Source organism: Chamaea fasciata, unplaced genomic scaffold (genome assembly GCF_029207755.1).
Source record: "Chamaea fasciata isolate MVZ Bird 193981 ecotype frontalis unplaced genomic scaffold, bChaFas1.0.hap1 SCAF_11, whole genome shotgun sequence".
Taxonomy (NCBI): domain Eukaryota; kingdom Metazoa; phylum Chordata; class Aves; order Passeriformes; family Sylviidae; genus Chamaea; species Chamaea fasciata.
Genome location: NW_027094096.1, coordinates 20,933,187 through 20,960,023, shown reverse-complemented (window position 1 = coordinate 20,960,023; position 26,837 = coordinate 20,933,187). Strand labels below are relative to the sequence as shown.

At 49.8% G+C, this 26,837-nt stretch overlaps 2 protein-coding genes across 2 annotated transcripts; both read left to right on the top strand.

Moving 5' to 3' along the window:
* Positions 1-10,008: 10,008 nt before the first annotated feature.
* On the top strand, positions 10,009-11,663 carry GPR87 (G protein-coupled receptor 87). Its single transcript, XM_066193891.1, has 2 exons — positions 10,009-10,042; positions 10,569-11,663. Exons 1-2 carry the CDS (start codon positions 10,009-10,011, stop codon positions 11,597-11,599), a joined length of 1,065 nt encoding a protein of 354 aa, XP_066049988.1. The 3' UTR covers positions 11,600-11,663.
* Positions 11,664-18,109: 6,446 nt separating this feature from the next.
* On the top strand, positions 18,110-25,087 carry P2RY14 (purinergic receptor P2Y14). Its single transcript, XM_066193890.1, has 3 exons — positions 18,110-18,495; positions 22,224-22,311; positions 24,058-25,087. The coding sequence occupies exon 3, from the start codon at positions 24,076-24,078 to the stop codon at positions 25,012-25,014; it is 939 nt and encodes a 312-aa protein (XP_066049987.1). The 5' UTR covers positions 18,110-18,495; positions 22,224-22,311; positions 24,058-24,075; the 3' UTR covers positions 25,015-25,087.
* Positions 25,088-26,837: the final 1,750 nt, after the last annotated feature.

The following is a 26,837-nucleotide window of genomic DNA, read 5'->3' as shown; positions in this document are numbered from 1 at the left end:
CACGTGCAGGGCAAAGGCTCCATCGAGTCTCCTCTCTCTGCCTGCAGGGAAAGCCTTCTCTATCCTCAGGGGGTGCCATGGGCCTGCAGCTGGGACCATCCCCACCTGTCAGGATATCCAGCTCCTGGGGTGGGTTTGGCAGCCTGTGATAATAAAGCTGAGAGCACAACAGAGTGAAGTTCCTACAGCTTCATCTGCATGGTTTGCTTTGCCTTGCAAAGCTGGGCTTCAAAGGCCATCTGTGCCAGCAGCCTCCTGTGATCAGGGACTGTGCCTGGTTGAAGGGAGAGGTCCCGAGGCAAGAGGAAATTTTGCAGTCTGCCCACAAGCAGAAATGTGGGATTTGCCACAAGATTCCCTGGGCAGAGGCCAGCAGAAGCTGCTCAGCCCTGCAGGGCAGCAGGTGGGTCCTGCTCTGGCTTGGCCCCTTGCAGCTGGCAGGGCTCCTGTGCAGGGGGTGTCCAGTCTCAGCAGAGGAGCACTTGGGGCTCAGCCCCTCAGATATCTGAGAAAAAAAAAAAATTAAAATGTGTATGGAAAAGTCCAGGAGGAAAATGGCCTTGGCTGCCACTGCTCTCAGAGCACCAGGATTATTTTTTCTTTTCTCCTGAATTTTTTATGGGAGAGATGGAAATTTACTTTTAAAAAAAAAAAAAAAAAAAAAAAGACAGCAGAAAACAGAAAATGACCCACTTCATCCTCCACCGACATGAAGCAGAACTTTGTATCAAGAGAACAGTCCCAATATATATGTCCCAATTTTACCCCATGATTATTTCAGTGCTGTAAAGGCACTAAATAGTCTGATTGTAGGCACAGGTACAGCCAGGACCACTGAGGGCTGTGGGAGGCAGTGGGCTCAGACAGTCCTAGGGAGCACCATGGCAGGGAACAGACACTCAGGTCCTTTTAGCTGCAGCACCGACAGATTTGGCGTTCCACTTTCATCCTACACGTTATTTGGAAGGAAGGACCAGTTCAAAGCACCACACTAAAGATAATCTAAATATAATCAAATTAACAATTGAGGAGATAATCTCGATCGGCAGATATTTCCATCTCTCCAGCAGCAGATTTTTCAGGCAGACCCCGCAGACCCCGGGAGGCAGAGGCAGGGCCAGGGCAGCCCGCACACCCCGCAGCAGGGGCTGCTCCTTGCCCGGCACCTCCCGGTGAATCACTGTCTGCGTCCCGGGCGCCCCAGCTCCCCGCAGCCAGGAAGTGAGCGGAGCGCTCACCTACCCCGGCAGGTGAGTCATTCCCAGGAATGAGAAAGCCAGTTGCTCCAGTTGCTCCTGGCCAGGGGAATTTTGGCTCTCGGATCGGGCATCCCCAAAAAAAAGCCATCGGGAGCCCAAAAATCTTACTGCCAGACATGGTTGGTTCCGCCGCCCTCTGCCAGGAAATACTCTCCTGCCTGCTGTAGCTCCAGGATCGCTTTGGAGGAGTCTGAGGCACGCTCGGGATGCAGCTCCGAGACCAGAGGGAGGCGACGATGGTGGCAGGTAAGTGAGCTCCGACCATCCCAAAAGCGTTCGAGAAGCTGTTCGGTGGATCTGCTTGCACTTTCCCCCCCTTGGGTGAAAAAACAGGAATTAACAGAGAGTTGCTGGAACCCAGACTTGGAACCATAAACTGAATGTCGGATCAATTCAAAGCGTAAAAAGTTCTCAATATAGCACGTCTTTACCAGCCTTTTATTCACTCATACATAGTATTCATGGTGGCAAAAAAAAAAAAACAACCAAACAACAGTTCCTACTAATCCTTTGTTGTAAGATACAACTCAAAGTGCAGGTGGGTCCATTGTTCCAGTAACTTCCTGACAGAGTTTAACTCGTATAAAGTAAGATTCAGGACTACAGGATCTGAACTTGCTTTGAAAGGGTTTGTACTATATTCCCTTTCACCTCTTTCAGTACAGGAAAGCAAAGTTGAGCTCTCTTCACTATATGAACAAATAAATGTTCTCTTCCTTCGTTCTTCATCCAAGTCATGTTAAAACTTGTCAGGTTCACTGGAAAAACCACATAGCTCTGAATGAGCAGACTAGATCTGATGAGTCTCACGGCTTGGGAAATATCTGAGGTGCTTGCAAAAGCTCTGTCTTTTAGGGAGATTTCATATTGAAAAGGTTGTTCTTGGTTACGGAGCGCTGGGAGCGGCAGCGCAGTTGGAGGGTTTGTTAAAAATCCCTTGTTTGTGCACTACAGGGCCTGCAGCCACTCTCCTGTGTGCTCCACCTGCAAACTGGCAGCATTTCACACTTCTTTCCATCTTTTTAAAGAATTCGGCAACCCTCTTTAGAAAGGGAAACGGGGAAAGTCAGGCAGCCTCTGGCTGATGTCGCTGATTCACTCGCAGGCATTGGCCCTGAGCGTGGGAGCCACCAGCACCTTTCTGGTGGGAGAAGCTTCCCCTCGTGTCCTTCTGCGGGTGGGCCAGCAGCCCTGGGGCACCGGACAGAGCCTCTCCTGCCCCCCCACCCCACGGGGGAGGGATGGCAGTGCCGGGACAGCCCCCTCAGGGAGGAACTGCAGGAGGGGAGAGAGGCCGAGGGGTGTGAGGGGATCTCGGACACACAAACCTGTGTTTGCATCAGGGGGCGGGAGAGAAAACCAGAAAACTTTCTGCAGCATCATCCTGATCCCTCCTGCCTGCTCACCTGCACAGGGAGCTGTGCCAGTCCACCCTGCAGCCCACAGCCTGTCTTGTGCGGGCACACAGCAGGGCAGGGTCAGAGCCGGGACACAGGGGTCACCTGTCCCCAAGGTCCTGGCAGGGTGGCCAGGCTGGGGAAGTCCAGGTGGCTGAAGGGGACACGAGCACCAGGGCAGGGCAGCAGGCACCGGCCAGACTGCCCCACACCAAAGCAGCACAGGCCAGGAACCAGTGACAGGGAATGCTCCTTCTCCTCATTTCACACCGGCCCCTTGCTCAGCTTCACAAAGTTCCAAAATAACCTCTTCTTTGGTCCAGTGGGCACCAGAAGAGGCCAGGCAAACCCCCTGTGGTCCAACTGCAGTGTTGAACTTGAACTGGGCGGTATTTATCCACAGTTTGGAGCTGAGTGAAAACACACCTGACACACCCTGAGCTCCAGCCCCTCCACAGGAGCCCAGGCTGCAGCAGACACCAACCCCAGGGCTGCCAGGAAAACCCCAGGGGAAGGAGGCAAGATTCATTCCTACTTTTCAGCAGTCTTAATCCTTTCCAACATAAAAAATTACCACAACATCTTAAACAAATTAAAACACTGCACTGTCGATTATCAGAAGCTGGGTTTCCCCTTCTGACCAGCCATGAAGCTCACATGAGGCCCTGCAGCAACCACTGCTTCTGGTTCTTTCTCAGGAAAACATCAGTGGCATGCCAAGGGGACAACTGCTGCTGAGCAGCATCAACTGGACTCTGATCAGCCTCTGTCACCCTCGGTGCAGCAGCAGGCACTGCCACTGAGAAAGGAGCCAGGAGCAGCAGGGCTAGGGGGCTGCAGGAGGGGCAGCAGCAGGGCTGGGGGGCAGCAGCTCTCACAGCTCTTGTGCCTGATGCCCTGCCCATCCCGAGAGCCTGCAGGGAACTCCCTGGGCTGTGCGTGAAAAGCCAGCGTTGCACCAAGCTGGACTTCTCCCTAAAATCCCCGAGTCCTTTTCCTTCCTCTTTCAAGCAGGGGTGCTGTTGCAAATAGCAAAAGGAGCACTGACTGGCAGCAGGATGTGCTGGAGCACAGAGAAACCAGCTGACACAGGCACTCAGGGATCTCTTGGTACTTCTGTGATGTGAATTAGGATTGAATTAAAAAAAAAAAAAAAATAGAAATTGCTTCAGCACCAAGGAAAATGCCTGAAAGTGAGACTGGAATTACTGAAAGACTTAAATGGCATTGGTTACATGCACGTACCAATAATTATTTTGATTTCCCAATACACTTTCTCACACTGGCCCCCGAGGGATGTGATAGAGGCACAACTGGCACAGGTCCAGCAGATGAAGGTGCAACGTCACCAGTTACACAGCTGCGTTTTTGTGTTTGTGCCCCAGACATCTTGATTCCTTTTAAAGTGTCATTTTGAAATTCTTAATGTTTTTCGCTGCGCAGTACAAATAACCAAACCTAACAGCTGATCTTTTCAGTCAGAGCCTCTGCCTCAAGCCGGGCCACCCCATCGTGGCTGTGCTGATGGGCTGCAGAGCGTGGTCCCCCCGTGGCACCGGTGACATGGCACAGGCATGTGGCACCAGTGACATGGCACAGGCACGTGGCACTGCCAGCGTGGCACCGAGGACCCACCTGCTCACCTGCACAGGAGCTTTGGGAGCCTGAGCTGCCCCTGATGTGGTGTGTCCTCTGTGGGGGCCCAAGGAGAGCCTCTCTGCAGGGCTGCACGGCTCCAACTGCCAGGAAGCATCCCAGAGTTCCTTTCCTCCTTGCTAATTAGAGGCTGCCCTACTGAGAAAACATTCATTACCCCAGCTCTGCCAACCACTTGAGCTCTCTCTTTTTTTTTTTTTTTTAAGAGAAAAAAGCAGCCAGCAATTGCAACCCAGCCTCTCCTGCACCAAGAGCAGCTGCCCATCAGCTGCCCAGGTGACACCAGTGGTGCTGGCAGGCCTCTCTCTCAGCTCCTCATGCAGGAACCACTGCAGCCCACGGGAGCTGTGCAGCTGTACCTTGCCACGACCCCCCAGCCCCACCTTTCAGAGGTGGCAGGGGGGTGCTGGGTCCCTCTGAACCCCTCCAGGAGCACAGCCCAGCACACCTGGCCAGACCCACCGTGGCCGCTGAGGGCACCTCCTGCCTTTGGCCATGGACAGTGTATGCCTGGTCGTTAATGCAGCAGAGAGATGGGGAGCTCCAGCAGCACCAACTATGGCTCCTATGGAAGGAGAAAGGGAATTCATGCAGCTTTTTTCTGCAAATAACCTTAAAAACAGTCTTACTGCAACAATTAACAACAGTCACTAGATATCGCACACTCTGCGCAGAAAATCCAATTCAAAGTAGGCAACATAATCCATGAACTTTTAGTAAGGAGCAGTCCAAAAGACAGAAAAAAGAAAGAATTTGGTAGCTCAGGCAACATCTCTTGTCAGCTGTCTCACACAGGGGACCATTAGAGTTCATAATAATTCCCTTGAAATGAGAAAAAAAAATTAATGCCTATATTTGGACAAAATATTCCAAAAGTGACATTGAGAAAGTTAGATTTGTCCAAGTAGTTTTGTTATTTCTTTTTAAAGAGAGGAAATCCTGTACTGCTAAGGGCATATTCCCCCAAAATGGAAATTTTGCAGGCCAGATGGTATTACTGACCGCTTACTCCAGGGGTTTGCTCCCCCCAGTGCAGCTGTACAACAGGTGAGAGGCGCAAAGGGGCTGTGAGGTCCCGGCTGCAGCGCAGGTAAAGGTGAGCACACTCTGGGTTGCCCTGGGACACCCAGCCCGGGGACGGAGGCAGGAGGGCACTGCCAGCGGGCACTGAGGGACACTGACGCTGTCACTGCCTGTGTGGGCCCTGCAGCCCACAGGGGACGCCTGTCCTGGGCAGAGCCGGGCTGGGGATGCTCCGTCCCCGCAGAGCCCGGGGAGGGCTGCTCCTGTGCCCATCCCGGTGGGAATGCCCACTCAGGATGAGCCCGGCCACTGCTCTTTCTGTCTGTCCTAGGGACAAACGGACAGGGCAGGGACAGGGTCCTGGGGACAGCAGCCCAGGGCAGAGGGCAGCCAGCAGCTTCCCCGGGTCAGGATGCTGCTCCGAGACACGTCAGAGGAGAGCCAGACTGGAAACCAGGGGAAGTTCAAGGAGGAACCTGAAAACGCAGAGGAGGTTTTGTGCCAGATGCTGGAGCAGATGAGCAGCTTTTTAACAGATGCAGGTTGCTATTTCTGGCTGGGGCTGAGAAGACAAGCACCATAATCCACAGCTGGCGGCAGTTTAGCCCCAGTCCTTCCCAGCCGGGCTCTCTGCAGCGGGGCTGGTGGAGCAGGGCAGGGCTTCTGCAGCTGGAGCCAGCCCGTGCTGGCCTCCCTGCCAGGCCAGGGCACGGGACACGGGGCTGCTGTCACCTCCCCAGCTGAAGGAGGGACCTGGCCTGGAACCTCACAGCCCCTTTGCACCTCTCACTTGTTGTGCAGCTGCACTGGGGAGAGCAAAACCCTGGAGTAAACCTTCAATAATACCGTCTAGCAAGCAAAATTCTCATTTTGGGGGAATATGCCCTTAGGATTACAGGATTTCCTCACTTTAAAAAGAAATAGTAAAAGTACTTGGACAAATTTAGCTTTCTCAAAGGCTTTTGGAATATTTTGTCCCAATGTAGGCATTAATTTTTTTTCTCATTTCAAGGGAATTATTATGAACTCTAATGGTCCCCTGTGTGAGACAGCTGACAAGAGATGTGGCCCGAGCTGTCAGCACTGCTCAGAGCACGGGGGGACCCCAGGAGCCCCCACCCCAGCCAGGCAGGCCCAGCACCATGAGGTGCTGGCTACAAACACACCTGAACCACCTCAGTGTGCACAAGGCAGCAAGGAGGACAACTCACTGATGTAGGCAACAATTCAAACAGGAATTTCAGGTTATTCCACTGTGCATCACCAGCACATTACCATATCCCTTCACCAAAAGGGAGATGGAGCTTTTCTGACAGAAGCCTGCAAGGAAAGGTGGCAGTGCCCTGGCTGCTGGGGCCGGGCTCATAGTCAACAAGAGAAAACACAAAGATGAATAAGGAGATGCAGGCAGGGAAAACCAGAACAGCCAGGCTTGCTCAGGGAGCCTGGGGCAGGAGAGGCCCAGGGGACACGGGGGAGGTGTGGGGTGACACAGGGACCAGTGACACAGGGACCATGGCAGCAGCTTTGTGCACACATGCTCTTACCCTGCACCAGTGCCTTTTCCCTCTAAATCTTTACAAACTCCATGATTTGGTTGTGATGGGCAAGAGAAAAGAACAGCATTGCAGCCAGCCTGCAGCAGGTTTAACATCTGCCTTGCATGTCTGTTGCTGCATTAACCATGTCATTTAGCCAATATTGTGGTGATGAATGCAGAGGGACTGGCAAGAAGGCAGACATCAACAAGTTATGGGCTCAAATAAAAACCATTACTTCAGACTCTGCAGCCCCATGACCTAGAATAGCTGGCCTAGGTCACAGAGAGAGTTTTCTAAATCTGAAAAGTTTTAAGTAAGATGAAAAAAGATTAGATTTGAGGATATACATTTTTTTTTTAAACAGGAAGGCAGCTAAAAGCCACTAGAAAAACTCTGCAGTCATTCCCTACATCCACCTGACACTGGAGGCTGCCATGCAGCCTGTTATTTCATTTCTTCTCTAAGGTTACATCAGTCATGCACATAAACCAGTCTGTCCACATCAGCAGCAAGATATTATCTCATCAACCACAGACAAAGTACAGAAGCTACAAGAAGCAAAACGTATTCAAGTTTACAAAGCTGCCTGGATAAAGGAGCAGCTTCCAGTGCATCTTCAAAGCCTTCCAAGCAGAATACATTTGTATAGCAGACTGAGACAGCAGCTTAGGATGAAATTGGTGAGGAAAGTGTCCAGAAAATTGGACACGGAGAGGAAAGCCAGCCCTGCTGAGCATGAAGATACTGTATTCAGAGAAGTAAAAAATCCACAACCAGAGGACACGCTCAGCGAGCATTTACAAAATACTCTAAAATACACTTTGAAGATCACACAGTCTTCATCTCCTGTTGCAATAAAACACATGGAAAAGAGAGAATTCTCCATATAAGAATTTTTTTTCCTACTCCTGGAGTCTGCAATACAGCAGGCTTTGTCAGAAAGAGTGAAGCTACTGAGTACAGATACCCCAGCTCTCACTTGATCACCTACCCCAGCATGTAAATAGTGAAGCCAAACTGCTCTCAGTGATCTGCCCACCACAGCACCCTCAGCCTGACAGACTTTGGTAGGAAACTCTGGAAACACCTTTGGGCTGCTGAGCCTGAGCAGGACCATGGCTGTGCATCCCATCTTCCATGACAGCCAGCTCTGTGCAGCAGGACCATCCCTGTGCATCCATCCCACCTTCCATCAGAGCCAGCTCTGTGCAGCAGGACCATCCCTGTGCATCCATCCCACCTTCCATCAGAGCCAGCTCTGTGCAGCAGGACCATCCCTGTGCATCTCACTTTCACACCAGCTCTGCCCTGCAACTCCACACAGACCTGTTTGGTGAAGCCTTTAAATCTTTGAGCTACAGCAGCAGCAGGAGAGCCTCTGGTGTGTGAGGAGGACCAGCAGTCCCAGGTGCTGCCTCTCCCCCACCCTGCAGACCCCAGAGCCTGTGTTGAGCTCAGGCGTGCTGGCAGGGCACAGGGCCTGAAGCTCAGCTGCCACAGGTTACTGCTGAAGAATTTGCTGCTTTCTTTTTCCAACCACAGCTTGTTGAGATCATTTTGGGACACGTTTGAACATTAAAACCATCAGGAACAAGAGGACACAGAGACATCTGTTCCAAGGCTCAGTCCCTGCTGGCCCACACAGCAGCACACAGCCCTCAGGATGGTTTCCCGTGGCCTGGATGTCCCTGGACAATCCAAGGGTGGTCACACCTGCACTGACCAGGGGACACACGTGTTGGGCTCTGCCCTGGCTACCGCCCCGGGCAGAATTCAGCAGGGCTGTGTGGGAGTCAGGACAAGCATGGCTGTGCAGGGTAACAGCAGCACAGGTGTGCAGTGCCCCCCACACGGATCCTTCCCAGCCCCACGGAGTCCTGCAGCACGTCCAGGGGCACACAGGAGCCACCTCTGGCTCTGCCTGGATCCCAGGCACCACATCCAACCCCTCACTGCCTTCTCTGCTCCAAGGGGTTACAGAGCACTTGCCTGAAGAGCCTGAGAACAAGGAGCTTTCCAGGGGCCAGGAATTATGCAGACTTAAAAGAAACCCAGAAAAGGAGGGAAATAAGTGCCTTATTTACATAAGGAGTTAGATATGCATCTTTTCATAAAATCACTTTTGATCTCTGCCTCCTGGGCAGAAAAGAGAGCTGCAAATCCTCAACAACAGCAAAACATGGTGGATTACTGCTGCTCAGACCCACAGAAAACAGAATACCTACAACACCCTTGACAGTCCTGAGCAAACTGTGCCAGCCAAGAGTCCAGACTGATAAAAAGGTTAAAATTTCCGAATTAAAGGGTTTTTTTCTGATGCTTTCACACACCATTACTTGCTTTGGTGCCATCTAGTGCCACTCAACACGGTTCCCCCATTGGGAGGGCACCTAAAATAGGTTCTGATCTGCAAAAGGGCTGCAGGAATTCCCTCCTCTCTTCATTCCCATGAGAGCAGTCAGGTCTAGTGGAATTGGTGAGGTCTGAACCATTTTGCCAGTTTTCCTATCAAAACCTGTAAGCAAAAAATGAATCCCAGAAAAGTCACTGCATTTGTATACTGATAGAGGAAGGAACAATTTGGAGCACAGCCTTACAAACTGGCATTGGCAAAATCCCTTTGAACAATGTCAAACATGGTGATGCCATCACGGCATCAATGAGTTTCTGCAGATTCCAGTGCTCCTTGTGTCCCAGTTTCTATGAAAAACGATCAGGAACTTGTCATTTCCATTCCAAATTGGGGGATACACTATGAAGTTATATACACATATCTCATAATTACTGATGAAACTTTTTTACTGCAAGAAGTGAGTGATGATTTTTAAAAAAATCCCCTCATGGTCATCCATCACTGAAATGAGCTAGAAGAGGGCAATGAAGTCCTGACAACAGCAGTACCCAGCCCTCAGCCAGGCCTTCACTGGGAATTCCAGAGGAAGCTCCCCTCACAAAGCTCCTCTCCATGCAGGGGACAAGAAGGTAGGCTCTTCTATTTTGCTTTGTTTTTAAGTTGGATTTTTTTTCCCCCAGAACATCATCCTGGCACAGGCCCTGCTGCATCCCAGACCCACAGCTGCCAGTGGGACTCCTGAAGAGCATTTCAGCTGGAAACCCACAGCAACGCAAAGGATGGGGTACAATTTGTCCTATGGAAAACTGCCAGGTAAAGTGACAATGGAAATATAAGTGAACGACAAATGTTTATTTTGTCATTGTCAGTTCCTACCAACAGTTGGAAGAAATCAGTCATTCCAGCACAGGCTGCCTGAGCACTGCCCAGCTGCCCCACAGCCAGCCTGGCCTGCCTCACCAGCCAAGGTCAGAGCATAAACAACATGAAACAAAGTGCCCCGTCATTTTATGGCAGAGTTTATAAGTTTTTCACAAACATTTACATATGAAATCTTAAAATCCCCCAGAGACTGTGATTTTTAAATACATTTGAGTAAACTAAGTTCAAATGAGTGTTTTGATAGGCCTGAGGGGCCTCTCCAGAGCCCTGTGTCATGACAAACATCTCAGCTCACAAGTCACATTCTGTCAGGAGAGCCAAGAGCTGACAACCTGCAGCTCTGATTTATGGTTCCCCCGAACAGCCTCAGACTGCCCAGGGAGAGGACAGCTCTCAACTGGCCCCATTTGCAGAACACCAGAAAGCTTTAACCCGTTGTTCTCCCTCATTCCCACAGAGAATCACCTCAGCCCAGACAACAGCAGCTCTGCCAACGCCAGCTCCCCTGGCCGGGCTGGGCACGACGAGTTCACCACCATCGTCCTGCCCGTGCTCTACCTCCTAATCTTCCTGGCCAGCCTCCTGCTCAACGGCCTGGCCGTCTGGATCTTCTTCCACATCAGGAACAAGACCAGCTTCATCTTTTACCTCAAGAACATCGTGGTGGCAGACCTGCTGATGACGCTGACGTTCCCCTTCAAGATCATCCAGGACTCGCGGCTGGGCCCGTGGCACTTCAACTCCTTCCTGTGCCGCTACAGCGCGGTGCTGTTCTACGCCAACATGTACACCACCATCGTCTTCCTGGGCCTCATCAGCATCGACCGCTACCTCAAGGTGGTGAAGCCCTTCGGGGACTCCAGGATGTACAGCATCACCTTCACCAAGGTGCTGTCGGCCTGCGTCTGGGTGGTGATGGCCTTCCTGGCGCTGCCCAACCTCATCCTCACCAATGGGTACCCCACCAGGAGGAACGTGGACGACTGCCTCAAGCTCAAGTCCCCCCTGGGCGTCAAGTGGCACTCGGCTGTCATCTACATCAACACCTGCATGTTCGTGGTGGTGCTGGTGGTGCTGATAGGGTGCTACATTGCCATCTCCAGGTACATCTACAAATCCAGCAAACAGTTCATCAGCTCGTCCAGCCGGAAGAGGAAGCACAACCAGAGCATAAGGGTTGTCGTGGCCGTGTTCTTCACCTGCTTCTTGCCCTACCATTTGTGCCGAATACCCTTCACTTTTAGTCACCTGGACAGAATTTTAGATGACTCTGCACACAAAATCCTGTATTACTGTAAGGAAATGACGCTGTTCCTGTCCGCATGCAACGTCTGTCTGGATCCGATCATTTATTTTTTCATGTGTCGATCATTCTCACGAAGGCTGTTCAGGAAATCCAACATGAGAACCAGGAGTGAGAGCATCAGGTCCCTGCAGAGCGTCAGGAGGTCGGAGGTTCGCATCTACCACGAGTACACTGACGTCTGAGGGCACCCACAGGGACTCTGCTGGCTCCTGAGAGTGCTTGTATATCGTGTAAATAAAATGTCTCTTTAAGTACCTGACCACGGAAGCTCACTAAGGGACGTGCAGACACGTTCAGCTTTTCTGTGTCACCAACACCCACCCCAAATTCCATCCCTGCAGGCACCAGGCTCACCCCGTGGGGCTTGGGGGCTGTTTTGGTGGGTAGGCAGGTTGGTTAGTTGGCTGGTTGGTTTAAGAATCAAGGTACGGCTGTCTGAGCTCAAAGAACAGCCCTGAGCTCGGGAGGCTGCAGCCAGGATGGGCTCCCTGGCCTGGAGCAGATCCATGGTGAGGAATCAGCTCTCCAGGGTCTGGTGGACAGCAGCAGGTGAAGGGAAGGGCAGGAGGTGGCACAGCCCTGTGGGGACCCTCAGTGTGCCCGAGGCAGTGCAGGCTCTGGGGCCACAGGGCTCTGTGCCACCAGCCTGAGTGTCCCCGTGTCCCTCACAGTGCTTTGGTGGCAGCAGCACATCTCACCCAGTGTGTGCCCTGAGTCCTCTCCACCCTGTGATATTCACGTGGATCAGTTTGTCCTGCACTCACTGGGGATCAAATCAGGTTTGTTTAGGGCAAAAACTGCTCGGACAAAAACTAACCCAGCTGATAAAGGCAGACTGGCAGGAGCTGGCAGGTGCCCTGGGCAGTCTGTGCTCGCAGCCAGCCCGGGATGCAGTGCAGCTGCACGAGCAGGAGATGGCAACAGTCCATAGGCCAGTGTCTTGCACACAGAAAGACTTTTCTTTTAATACACACCAAGGAAAAAAAAAAAAAAAAGAAAAAACCACACACAAAAAAACCCAAACTACCACAAAAAAAGGGTTTGACAAGAAAATCCTGAAAATGCAGCACTCAAATAACAAGATTAAGTTCTGCATGAGAACATCTTTCCTAAAGTTTTCCACTGAAAGACAGGTTTCTTGATTCTATTTTTTTTTTTTTAACACTATTGGTTTAGGATTTGGTTTTTGAATAATTAGGAAGTTGAAATGTAAGTATAATAATATTTGGATTGATGCCAGAAATATGAAACCACTTACATGATCAGGGAAAGGAAGACAAAATACTTTGGGTAACTGCTTTAAATAAAAATACTTTAAATAGCAAAAATAACCACAGATAAACCCTGTTTCCCGATCAACTCTGCAGAAAACTGTTCACACACCCCAGAAGAGTTCTGGGACCAAATCTGTCATCTTGCACCCTAAGCAGTCCGTGCACATACAAAACCATATTAAGAGAACCATTTTGGGGACTGGGTTGCATAGGTTAAATTCTCCCAAGCACCAGATTAAATGGAATGACAGCGTTGAGGACTGGAAGATCAGTTCTGTGTGCAGACATTCCTAACCACTGTCCTTAGGTCTTATGTGGTTAAAGCAAATCAAGGCTGAGCGCTTCTGGTCTCCCTTTTACAAGTGTTAATCACTAAGGGTTTATGGCTCGTTAAACTGTGCCTGCTATTTCTGTGTTAAATTCACAGTGACCTTCCTACACGAGCCCAGCAAAGTCCAAAGAGCCACTTCAGGGGCGATATCCCTGTTGGTCCGCAGCCAGGGGACACCAAAGGCAGGGGAGGAGGCAGCAGAGCAGGCTCTGGGGCTGGCCCTGGCACAGGTGGAGCTGCAGGTGCAGTGCAGGGGTGGCTGCGCCACGACCAGGTGGGCTCCTGCCTCCCTCGGTGTGATGCACACACACCACCTTTCTCACCACCCACGTGCTTTTACCTAAAGGATGGATTTTCGTGGTGTTTCCTCCTAGGAGAGACACTTCTGCTGATCCCCCATATGAGCTTTCCTCCAAAGAATCTGTTACCCAGAGCAGCCACTCTCAGGCGTTGGGATGATGCCTCTCAAAGCACAGCCTGAAGAGCCGTGCCCCCTTTCCAGGGCCCAAAGGGAAAAAGCAATCAGGAGTTTCTGGGAAGTGTCCCAGGAGTGGGATATCCATATGAAATCTGGGGACAGGGTGTGTCTGTGATAATCGTGGTCGCTGCTCTGTACACACGTTCACACACATGACAGCTCTTTGGAGATGCTGCTTGTAAAGTATTTTCCCAGGGCTAAAAATGAATCATACAACAATATCCCAATCCCCAAACACCAGACAACTATGTTTAATTTATCCATATTTGATGTGGAATTTTGGTTTTTAGAAGTTCATCTTGAAAGAAAAAGCTACAAGGAAGTCATATGGAAAGTCCCTATTGCTGCCCTTTAACCTCAGAGTGAAACTCATGGATACAAACTGTGGCTGTGCAGTCCCAGAGTCCCATTTTTAAGCAGAAACAGTTTTCTCGGTGGAAGTACAGCAGCACACCTGACCCAAGAATGCAAGGAGCTATCCCTGAACAATTGAACAATTCATTAATATTTGGGATTTTTTTACATTTAGGAAGATTTTCATTACAGCATTTGTAACTCAAGTGCAATTATATTTCACACTCTGATTGAACAGCCAAGGCAGAGCTCTCCATGCCAGGGTGTTATTGTGGGAGAAATGTGATTTGAACCGTACTCAGAGCCAGCTCCAGATCACTGCTGGTGCAGGACTTCTGTCATTACATTTATTTTGCACTCTCCTTCTGTGGTTTCTCAAGTAATGACCTTTCCTGTGACTTTGCACCAGTGCAGCTTCACAGGAATCCTAAAAAAGGAAACTAAACTCACCCAAATTTCTAACAATCTGTCTTTGCGTTGGCACCCACCGGCCACTGGAGGTGGATTAAGCAGTGGGAAAGCACTGATGAGCAGAGTGACAGGCTCACCCAGCTCTGTGTCAGGGTTGGAAGCACCAAACAGTGAAGAAAATGCAAAACTCAACCAGCAATGGAGCCCTGGGTGCAGACACCAAAGGGATGGAGGTCCTGTGGTGTGAGCTAACCAGAAATTCTCTGTACACCAAGTCCATCCCCTGCCTACGTTCTGTAAAATGCACCCACAAACCACAGAAGGTTTGACTTCAGTGCCACCCCCAGAACTTTGCACATCAGTGGTGTCGCTAGGCTATAAAAGGTACCCCAATTTTGCATCCAGCTGGGGGCATGAGAATTCAACACAAAATTGCAGGGACAGGTCGTCGGGTTTGCCCTCCTTGCCCTCCCCAGAAGAGACACGGTAAGTTTTCTGTCCTTGTCTAGGCTGAGTGCTGGCACAGAAATTGGGCTTGTGAGCAGGACACTTGTGACCAGATATTAACCTGGTGACCAGAAATGGTGGAAGGGTGGGGAAAAGGCAGTAGAGAAAAAGGTTAAAGGGAAGGGAAGGGAAGGGAAGGGAAGGGAAGGGAAGGGAAGGGAAGGGAAGGGAAGGGAAGGGAAGGGAAGGGAAGGGAAGGGAAGGGAAGGGAAGGGAAGGGAAGGGAAGGGAAGGGAAGGGAAGGGAAGGGAAGGGAAGGGAAGGGAAGGGAAGGGAAGGGAAGGGAAGGGAAGGGAAGGGAAGGGAAGGGAAGGGAAGGGAAGGGAAGGGAAGGGAAGGGAAGGGAAGGGAAGGGAAGGGAAGGGAAGGGAAGGGAAGGGAAAGGAGTTATTTGTGCAGTTTTTAAGGAGAGTTTATCTTACATGCAAAAAGAAATCAAAAGCTCCCCATTTCCTAGAAAGGTAACAGATGTAGAATGTATGATTCTGAAGTCAGAAATTGAGGAACTTTAAACACAATTGTCTTTTGAGAAAGAGACACAGGAGAAATTGCAAAAATCGATGGTCTCTGAAGTACAGATGTGCAACTGCTGTCTGGGGCTGAAAGACAAGAGAACCATCTGCAGGAAAGCCTACTTTGACTAAGTAAGGAAAATTATTTAATCAAACCCCACACGAAGCATTTTCTAAGTCAGTCCAGCACAGTCCCCTCCCTCAGTGCCCCTCTCCTGCCACCCCGTAAGGCAAAACATCTGTATGGGAGCAGCAGTGGTGCCACCTGAACATGGGCATGGGCTGGATGAATGAGCTCCAGAGAAATCCTTGTAAGGCCTCAGAAGGCTGCTCCACAGGGATGCACTGACATCCACCCATCACCCAAACAAAACTGAGCAGAGAACATTTGCTGGCAGATTTGACGGGGTAATAACCCAACCAGAAGTCCTGCAATACTTCAGTAATTAGCTGGCTTTCTAAGGGGATTATCCTAGTAAAATATTTGTCTTGTCCATCCTGCTCTTAGCAGTTCCCAGAGTTGGTCACTGATACCCAATGCTCCGCATGATTTCTTGCTCAGTAGGGCTGGAAGCAGTGGCAGCTCTGTCAGCAGGTCTGGAAAGGGCTCAGGTAACTCCCAGAGTCACAGATACCCCTTCCACAGGGCAATGGCTTGGCGCTGTAAGATCCTGAATTTGGAACTCCAGCCAGGACTCATCAGCCCCATTTCTGTCAGCAGAGACTGCAGAGCTGCCACCCCACCCTGCTCTGCTGTCACCAGCCATGGGGAGAACCAAATCACCCCAGTCTGTTTGTCACCAGATGTGCTGGGACTCACCAGCAGTGCTCTCCCCTCTCTGGCTCTGGGACAGAAATCCCTCAGCAGGATCATGCAGAACAATTCCCTTCTTAAACCCTGAGCTCAGACCAAGTGTTAACAGCTTCTCTAATAAAACAACCGGCAGCAGGGAATTTTGGCTTTTGACGGAAGAAGGAGACTTGTACAGCTAAAGGTAAAATACATTATCAGTTTGTTCTTAAGCCACCTAAAGTGCATGGTGAAGTGCAGGGCCTTCTGGTGACCACGCTCACTGCCTACTTTCAAACCCTTTAGAAACATCAGCCGTATCTTGAGATCCTCAAACATTGGGTTTGGCTGGCATTTTGGAAAAACACCCGTGTTTGTATAACAGAGCAACCCTCGGTTTGCCCTGCTGGCCAAAGTCATTCCAATGGGGTGAAGCTGTACACAGAGCTCAGGCACCCCACCCACCCTTTAAGCCCTTTAATCCTCTGCCCTGGACATCTGCTTACTTCTCACTGCAAAGAATTATCTGTGCTGCAACATTTAATCCATCACGGACTGGCATCTTCCACTGGCCAACACTGCACTGCCTCTTCTTTGGGGCTTCCCATGCTCCTGTCTATCTTAGAGAGCCCACGGCTTTTAAACCAAAGCCTTATCTGACTCACTCCTCTCATCCCTGCCTCAGACAATGACCACAGGGTGCACGGAAAGAGAGGAAAAGCTTGGCTGAGTGGTGTCTCCTGGGGAGCACCTGAGAAGCCTCATGAGCTGTTGGTTCTGCCTGATCCACAGGGGAAGTACAAAATTGTCAATGAAACCAACACCCAAAGCCATCAATCACCCCAAAGCCATGGACTGACCACTACAGCTTTGAGCTGAGAGTTCAGGATTGAGAGAGGGGCGAGAGTACCGGCAAGAATGTCCAGACAATTCTGCCTTCAAGATACCCCCTTACTGCCCTGAGAGATGTTCAATGAAATTTGGGGGAAGGAGGTTCAGGGTAACTCACAATGGCCCCAAGTAAAGGATGTGGACATGGCAGCACCACAACAACAAGGCGAAGGTACAAGTGTTTCCCCTGCCTTTGGACCCTTCTTCTACACAGATAAACCCTCACAGAAGCAAAGTCCATGAGGAATTGTGTATTTTCTGTAGGGTTTAGGAGACACACTCCCAAGCAGAGTTCAAGTCCTGCACTAAATGTTTACTTGTCCTAAAGTACACAATGTACATGTTTAATGATTTTTAAATAAACATTTAAGCCTCGATTTATCTCCCCAAACCTCAGCTCTCTCGGAATATACTCCTTTCCTACATCCACCAAGAAGATATTAGCTCTTCTATTACCACACATTTCCACTATTGCTGTGCTTGATTTCAGCGCCTCTCAGAAAACTTTTGGGAAGAACAGGAAGGGAGGAAGCCAAGCAGGTGTTCAAGGTTAAAAGAAAAGAACAGGACAAAAAAGAAAGGAAAGGAAACAGCCAAACACCAAAGACCCATCACCTATCCCCAGGATCCATGTCCCAGGCTGAGCAGGGAGCAAGGGCACGCCAGACGGTGGCTCCGGTTCAAACCCTCCCCTGCGCAGAGCCGCGGCTCCCAGGGCAGCACGCGTCACCGCAAAGGTCGCAGCCAGCCCTGGGAACAGTTTAGGAAAAGCCAACTCCAGCCCAGCGCCTCAGACCGCTCGCTGCCGTGCCGGCTACACTTGTTCTCTCCCGAAAGCCGCTCGGCGCTGCTCTCCAAGGAATCGCCGGGCCAGCCGCAGGCTGAGAGCCCGGCCACAGCCGGCCGAGGGGGAGGCCCGGCTGCCCAGCCCTTCCCCGTTTCACTTTCTGCTCCGAACCCCCGCAGGGCTGCGCCGGGAGCAGCGGCGGGGCTCGGGCACGGCGGACGGGACCGGGAGCGGCTCCGGGATCGGTTCTCCAGGGCCAGAACCATCCCTGGGATCGGCTCTCCCGGGCCAGGACCATTCCCAGAACCGGCTCTCCAGGGGCAGGACCATCCCCGGGATCGATTCCATCCCCAGGATCGGCTCTCCCGGGCCAGGACCATTCCCAGAACCGGCTCTCCAGGGGCAGGACCATCCCCGGGATCGGTTCCATCCCCAGGATCGGCTCTCCAGGGCTAGGACCATTCCCAGAATCGGCTCTCCAGGAGCAGGACCATTCCCAGAATCGGCTCTCCAGGGGCAGGACCATTCCCAGAATCGGCTCTCCAGGGGCAGGACCATTCCCAGAATCGGCTCTCCAGGGGCAGGACCATCCCCAGAATCGGCTCTCCAGGAGCAGGACCAGCCCCGGGATCGGTTCATCCCCGGGATCGGTTCCCCGCCGAGGACCCGGGGGTCTCTGTGTGCGGAGAGGCAGAGGAGGGACGGCGCAGCCACCCCACACATCCACCCCTCGCTGTGTCCAGGTGAGTCGCCGCCTCCCATCACCCGCTCCTGCCCCCTGCAAACGCTCTCCACCATCCGCGGGTATTTTTAGGTAACTGCCACCCCAATTTTAGTTTCTAAACTGGCAAATTAGGTGAGCATCCAGGCGTTGTGCAAACCACTAACAACTAATAGCACAAACGAGCAGTTTTAACTGACTAACTACAGAAAGCACTACATAAACTGTTTCGGCCGTGGAGCAGATTCCAGCTGTACCAGCAGACGGAGGATCCACAGGCAATTATTTTTCTCGTCTGCCTTAAAAAAGATATTTTTTTCTTAAGTAACCACTTCTGTTTTAATTTAGGACTGAGAAAATGTAACTATACGAAACTCGTAGTTTAAAACATCAGAAAATAGAATTTAAAATAAAATATTTGAATGACAAATACTACTATTAAAATATAATATTAGAGCGGAAAACTTCCTTGAGTCACATTTTGCTACTTTTAAAAACCCTGTTTTAGGACAAGGAAACTGATAATCATTAAAATGTTTTATTGACCCAGGGCTCTGGGTTTAGCTGGGATAGAGTTAATTTTCTCCCAGTAACTGGGAAAGCTGAACCACTTGTTTTTCCTGGGGTTTTTCTTTCTCCTTGTTATTTTCCTTCGTTGGAATTTATTATTATTATTATTATTATTATTATTATTATTATTATTATTATTATTATTACTATTACTATTACTATTACTATTATTATTATTCACTTCCTAAAGTGCTCTTACCTGACTTAACATTTCCTCTCACATCCACCACTCCCTAATGATGTGATATGTGATATCATATATATGTGATATCCAATATGATAACTGATGTGAGATAGGAAGGATCTCAGTGAAGGAATTTTGAATCTTAATTTTTAAAAACCGAGTATTTTGAGTTAGATCTGAAAAATATTCTACGTGCAAAGAGCTCAAAGCATTGCCCAAGTTTCCATCTGAATATCAGGGTTTGCACAGATACTTCACAGACTACAATCTTTTAAAACTAAAAGCGTGCTCACAATAATGCATACTCTTCTCTAAAAATCAGAAATAAAAAGAGAGTGGAAAACTTAGCTTATCAGGAAGACAAAGCTGTTGAATTTCAGATTCAAAAGAGCACAGAGACTGCTGGACAGGAAGAAGAAACCAAACTGGTGGTTTTTGCAGGACAGAAATACAATTCTGCCCTTGTGGTGCAAGGCAACGCACCAAGGAGCCCCTGGCTTTGCTGGGAAATAAATACACAACCTTATCTGCTCTGCTGTGTGTACCTGCTGGCTCTGCTCCCCGTGCCCTTCAGAGCAGCAGGGGCTCACTGCAGGTGCCAGGAGAACACCAGGGATGATCTCTGGTGTGACATCTGCGGTCACCCACTGCTACCCCCTCACCACAACATCCTGGGTTTGGCCTTTTGGGATCAGAAGTGGGATGTCCTGTTCCTGTGGACTGTCAGTCACCCACCCGTCCTTCCTCTCCCTGACTGCAGCTGCAGGCAGAACACCCCCGCAGTGTCACCAGGCTCCCGGGGCCACTGCTGCTCACAGAGCCACAGTGACAGCCACAGGACACACGTCCGTTGTCACAGGAAACCCAGGGAAGGAGCAGCTGAGCAGAGACACGGCTTCCCGTGTACTCTGTCCTTGCACACCACACCTGAGGGGTCTAGAGAGCTGGAAGGGAAGGGTGAGACACTCCAGTGGTCACTGCTGCACTGACTGACCCCTTACTGGAGCCCTGCCCCGCAGGGGGCACGGGGCACCTCCATCCCATGCCTCGGCAGATCCTCCCTTCTGCAACGGGAATGTGACTTCTTCCTTCTGTCATCCTAATTCCTCCCATTTCCATCACAGCAGATCCTCCCTTCTGCAATGGGAATGTGACCTATTCATCCCAATTCATTGCATTTCCACCATGGCAGATCCTCCCTTCTGCAATGGGAACGTGTCCTATTCATCCTAACCCATCCCAACTCATCCCATTTCCACCATGGCAGATCCCCCCTTACTGCAACAGGAATGTGTCCTATTTCTTCTGTCATCCTGATTCCAGCATTCAGCCCATTTTCCTGCACTACATTCTATGACAAACAAGAACAACCACCACCCAACACGCCACTTCCAGAGGCTAAAATAGCCCGTTAGTATATTTTTCATACTTTTATTCTCTTAAGTATTAAAACCCAGACATTGCCCGATGAAAAATGTCACAATAAGAACAGTAAATAACAAAATTTTAGTCTCTTGGCAAACTTGCAACAAGCCAAATGCACCAACATTTCTCCAATGTGCAAGCAGTGCCTTGCAGAGGAGACCGGCAATTCCAGCCAGGAGTGTCTCCCCTGGCATGCACCCCACAGGCTCCAGGCTGGGCTCCTCTCTGGGGACACGGGGAAGGGTCAGAGCAGCCCTGACCACTCTCAGGACAAGAAATGCCCCAGTTTCTGCGGGAGGAGGGGGCTGGACCCCTCCCCACAGTGCCCAGCACAGCTCCCAGCCCCACCTCGTGATCCTCACCACCCTCGTGCCCCACAGGGACACTCACAGCAGCTTTCCCACTGGATCACCCCAGCACGGGCAGCGCTGTGAGTTCCACCAGCACCAACATTCCTACCACGTTAGAGGGAAAATCTTAAAATAAGATTCTGCTTTTAGCACACTCAGCAGAGCTTGCAGTGGCTGTGGTATCTGTGGTGCTTCCTCCTTCTGCAGCTTCCTCCTAACATCAGAGATACCATCCAGCATGGTCACCCTGATAAACTCCGTTTTGCAGTTCAAAGAAGATTTCTGGAGGTAGTGACCACTGTCACCAGTTCCTGACCCAGTAACTGTATTACATATTTATTAAACAGCTGCATTAGTTTCCATAAATAGCTAAAATGTGTACTTGGAACTACACAACCTCTGGTCAATTCAGGCCAAGTAAATAAATAAAAAAAAAAACTTATAAATATTATTCTTATGTTCAGTAAAGCAAGGTCAACTTTGAAACTTGACAGCCATGTCACAGAAGTCAAGAATTGCCTTAATAATGCTGTGGAAGAGTCACAGGGGACAGAACAAGGGTCTGACCTCAGAAGGGACTGGGAATTTCTAATGGTTTGTGCAGCTTCCCTTTTGTGTGTTGTGCCAAGACAACATGATTTGCCTGCTGAGAACGTGCAGAACTTTTTTATATTTTACCCAATCCATCTTGGTCATCTGGTGGATCAAGTTTGCTGGTTTTGCACAACTAGCTGGCATTATTCACACAGAATCAGTGTAATTTATGCTGGCCCAAGCACCCAAAGAAGAACATCTGCTGGAGTAGGAGAGGCTGTGTGCCACCCCTGCCAAGTGCTGCACTGACACGTCCCCTCTGCCAGCAGCCCTGCAGGAGCCCCCCTGGGCCCCGAGGGACACAGGGGACAGGCCAGGTGTCTCCTGGCAGTGCTGGACTATTTGCAGCAGCAGGACAAGACCCTCCAAGAGGAGCCTGGTGTGACAAGGAGACACAAAGAAGAGATAAAACTGACCCTGCTCACAGAGCTGCCAGGCTCAGCAGGGCACAGGAGCCTCTCGCCTTCCCCGTGCAGGGACAGGGTTTAGCTCCCTGTCCCAAACCGTTCCTGGAGTTCTCCTGAGAGATCTGAAGCCGTGTGTGAGCACTGAGCAGTGCTGTGCTGGGCTGTGGGAGCCCCTCAGTGCACGCTGCCAAGGTACAGGATGTGTCTTGTCTCTCCACAGGTGTCCCAGCAGGAGCAGAGCCCTGTGCCGGGGGATGTACAGTGCTCTGGACCCTCAGCAAAGAGCCACAGCAGGCAGCTGGGGGAAGGTAAGGACATGCCATGACATGGAAAGGTGTACAGAGCCTGGCCTGCCCTCTGGCTCCCTCTCGCTGACAGGCAGTTGATGAATCTGCTGGTATCAAATGTAAGATTGGTCTAGGGTGTCCTCCGTGCTGGACCTTACCAAGATTTGATGTCCACATCTCTAGTCACACAGCCCTGAAATAATCCTTTGTTGTATGATGCCTCAGCACAAAACACACTTCATGGACGTCTAAACAGTTTAATACCTGCCCCAAAGTCCAAGAAAGACCCACGTGGGTTCTTGGCTGCAGAAAACCCTACAGAGAAGGAACAAGTTCTTAACACACCTTGTGTGGAGAGAGGGTCCTGCTGAGACAGGAGGGAGAAAGTGCAGGGACACAGCAGAAGAGAACAGTTTTTAAATAGAGTATGCTACTATTTAAATAAAATTGCCATTTGCTATTAGTGCCTTTCCAGAAGATGCTTCTAATTTCAGCATTATCACCCCAAGCTCTACCCACAGAACCTCCCAGCTCGAACACACCTGCTCATGTGGTAGTTTAATACCTACTCTCCAAACCACCTTTACTTTTAAAACCCCAGCCAAACAGAAACAAATGTCTTGATGAGTAGTGGTGAAACACAAAGACAGGATGGCAGGATAACGATCAGGAAGAGGTTAAGTGCAGGCTCTGGGTGTGCACAGGTGACACACCCACTCCATGCCCACCCATGCAGGTTCCAGAACACACCTAAGCTGATCAGCCTTTGCACCATCTGCAAGAGGTACGGAAAACAATACACCAAAGGAGACCGTTTTACCTGTTTGAGGAAAAAAATGACCATTTCTAGCTATTGCATGGTTGCATTCAGGCTCCACCCTGCTCCACAGAGACATCAGCTACCGACTCAGAATGGGGCTAAAGGGAAATTCTTCATTTTCTAAAAGACAATGTGGGGTTTTTCCCACCTCCAAAGCACGTATTTTCCAGTTGCCCAGAGTTTCACTTGGCAAATACAGCAGCATTATATTTGTATCTATATTTGTTCTGCCCTCCCCACAGAGGATAATCCACTCCCACAAACATGCTGGCAAAGAAAAGCAGAGAGCAGATGTGATTTCTTCTTGGAAATACTTTAAAATGTAAATCTGACTGACATAAGAAGCCAGCTCAAGCTCTCCCTTACAAACTAACACACAGACACATTCCTGTGTGCTGGGCTGCTGGAAGTTTAAAGCAAACTCTGCCGGCTGCACATGTGAGGTTCTCGCAAGGGAACACTGGGGATTATTGCCATATGCTGGGAATCTCCACACTTCACTCACAGCAGAGGAGTTTTTACAGAACATTTTGGCCAGGCACATTCCTATCCCTCATGTTTCATGGTGAATCGATGTTAAAAATACCAGTCCTTAAACACATCTCATTAACCCGGAGTCACCAGAGAGCTGTGGGTCAGTCCCAACTCACAGCACATGGGCTTGTGCCTGCAGGAAAGGGGCAGCCCTGGGAAATGGGTTAAAGTCAAACAGGGAAGCAAATGGATCTTCTGTTCAAAGCCACAACATGCCCTGGAGTATCACCAGAATGTGAGATGGCATCACTCGGAAAATTCTCTGCATTCCCTGCTGGGAATGCTGATGTGTGGGAACATGGCCATTTCTGAGAGGCACACCGAGTTGGTCTGGCAGTGAGGGCAGAAAACCCAGAGTAATTAGCAGAAAGCCCAGCACCACCCGCTCCTACTGAGATACTCTCTCCTTCCAGGAATGAAGATACTGCAAGATGTTCAACTCCAGCACCAAGTCCTTGGGGAACAACTGCAGCCACAGCACGGTGATCACCACCACAGTCATCCCCCTGCTCTACTGCTTCATCTTCCTCGTGGGGCTCTCCCTCAACGCCTTGGCAGCCTGGGTCTTCCTCTACATCCCCAGCACTAAGAGTTTCATTGTCTATCTCAAGAACATTGCCGTGGCCGATCTCCTCATGAGCCTGACCTTTCCTTTCAAAATCCTTGCTGACTCAGAAATTGCGCCTCCAAAGCTCAACGATATTGTGTGCAAGTACTCTGCGGTGGTGTTCTACATGAACATGTACATCGGGATCACCTTCTTCGGCCTCATAGGGTTTGACAGGTACTACAAGATTGTAAAGCCTCTGTTCACCTCCTTTGTTCACACAGTTAACTACAGCAAGGTGGTCTCTGTAATCATATGGCTGTTATTGATGATTCTGTCATTCCCAAACATGATTTTAACTAATGAAGACGCTAGAGAAAACTACACTGCAACATGTATAGATCTTAAAAGTGAGCCAGGCAAGCAGTGGCACAAAGCAACTACTTATATTTGCACAGGGATTTTTTGGATTGTTTTTTTCCTGCTAATCGTATTTTACACTTCTATATCCAAAAAAATATACAGCTCTTACAAAAAATTCCGGAGGAACTCAGACACGGCCAAGAGAAAAACCAGCCGGCACATATTCACCATCATGTTGGTGTTTGTCATTTGTTTTGTGCCCTACCACCTCTGCAGGACCCCGTACACCCTGAGCCAGACCAGCTCCTACTTCACCTGCCAGTCCCAAAAATCGCTGTTCTACGCCAAGGAGTTCACCCTGATGCTTTCTGCTGCAAACATCTGTCTCGACCCCATCATTTATTTTTCCCTCTGCCTCCCCTTTAAAGAAAAGCTGTATCAAAAACTGCATCTCGGCTGAAAGCTCCAAGTGAGGTTGAAATTTCTAAATGCAGAGGATCAAACACGCTTCGGGAAAGTATAAACATAGTGTAGGCTTGTGTCTCCACAGTAATGCACATTTCAGGAAGTTATTCAGGAATGCAAACGTGCCAAAGAAACAGAGCACACGGCAGCCAGCAACAAACAGGAGAGGGGTTCAGCACAGCACCAGGTGCTGCTCCTCTGTCCAAACCCAGTATTGCATGTGCCAATATATTCACTGTCTGCTGGTTCAGCAGATTGCATCAGGGTGTGTCACGATCCATCTGGATCCCAAAACCAGAGAGAGGAGTGCCTGGAACAGCACGTTTTGGAGCTCCAGGCCGTGGGGCTCTGAAAGGACCATCCTCAGACCCCAAACCACCCCAATCTGCCTCTCTGGACTTACAAGAACAGAAACACATCCACACCAAACTCTAGCAACTCCCTCGTGCTGCTGCAGAAGGAGGCAAGAACATCACAGAGCCAGCTGGGAACACACAAGTACAGCTGGCTAAAAACTCTGGTACATGTAAATCCAGAAAAAATGATCTGCTGGTTTCCCTGTCATTTTTACGCAGCAGTAAAGCATTTCTGTCTGTACCAAGGTAACAGCTGAAAGCCACCAACCTGCTCTATACAAATATAATCTGTTTTGTAATTTTATTTTTCATAGCAACTTTTTGGTTTTTTATTGATTTTATTATTGTAAAAGGAAAACATACCAAGACCTAAAGTATCTGGTAAAGCTTTCAGACAATGGCTCTGGAGCTGAATGTCTTCATTTTACTTAACAAAGAAGCTATAGGAATAGAAATAACAAGTCCTTCACCTTTCTGCCACTGCATTTCGTCTTAGTCCAAACAGATCTAAGGGTGAAAAATTTTTAAACATTTGGTCCTTGAACCTTCTCTAAGGCTGTGGGTAACTTGTCTTGATCCGAGACCACTGGTCAGCAGTAGTAGGATTCTCCCACTCCACAGGATTGTACTCCAGCTGAAGGTCTGGACACCTCCACTGGGTTCACACACAGCCTTTGGAGCAAATTCAGCTCCATGCATTTCCCACCCACCAGCAGAGAGGTTCCAGCCTGATCCCAGTGGGCACCAGTACCCCCCAGCCTGGGGCAGCCTGGGTGTGGGAGCTGGGGGTCACCAGCCTGCCCACTGGGGCTGCAGGAAAAGGCTGTGTACTGGTTGTGTTTGTTAAAGAAAACACATAAAAGATATTTATATGGTCCTTTCAGAGCTCCCTGACTCTGCAGGCTCTGCCCTGAAAGCAAGGGAACCAGTCTGCTGCGGAAGGGAATCTGGTGCTTTGTGGGAGACCTTTTGTCATTTATGGCAAAAATATTCGGTTCCCTACATGGCAGGGCTTGGTATTTGTCTGCGTAAATTTACATAATTGCAGCTGTGAAAGATCACTGGCATAGACAGATGAAAACACTCCCACAATGTAAATTTGAATAACTTTCTAATTGCTTTGCAAGCTTTGAAAAAACTATTTACATTGTGCAATTGTTTCACGCCTCACCAGATTACTGATGTTAGAATGACACGAGTCCACACGCAGGCACAGGGGAAGGGAGGGTGATCAAAACCTGTGTTCAAAAGGGATGCTACATTTCCAGCTTTCCGTTTATGTTGAAAAAATCCCCCTCCAAGAGGTTCCCAAGCCAGGAAATGGTTCCACGCCCCTGATCCTGCTGCACTCACCCTGTGAGTGACAAGTTCCAAGTAACATCAGTGTCTGACCCATCTCCTCAGCCTTGCTCCTCACTTTGCTAGATGAACTGAGGGAATTTTTTTTCAGCCCTGGGTAAAT

Coding starts and splice junctions, on each gene's coding strand:
- GPR87 (XM_066193891.1), top strand. CDS start 10,009: ATGGGGTACAATTTGTCCTATGGAAAACTGCCAG. Junction 10,043..10,568: donor GTCCTATGGAAAACTGCCAG/GTAAAGTGACAA, acceptor TCATTCCCACAG/AGAATCACCTCAGCCCAGAC.
- P2RY14 (XM_066193890.1), top strand. CDS start 24,076: ATGTTCAACTCCAGCACCAAGTCCTTGGGGAACAACTGCAGCCACAGC.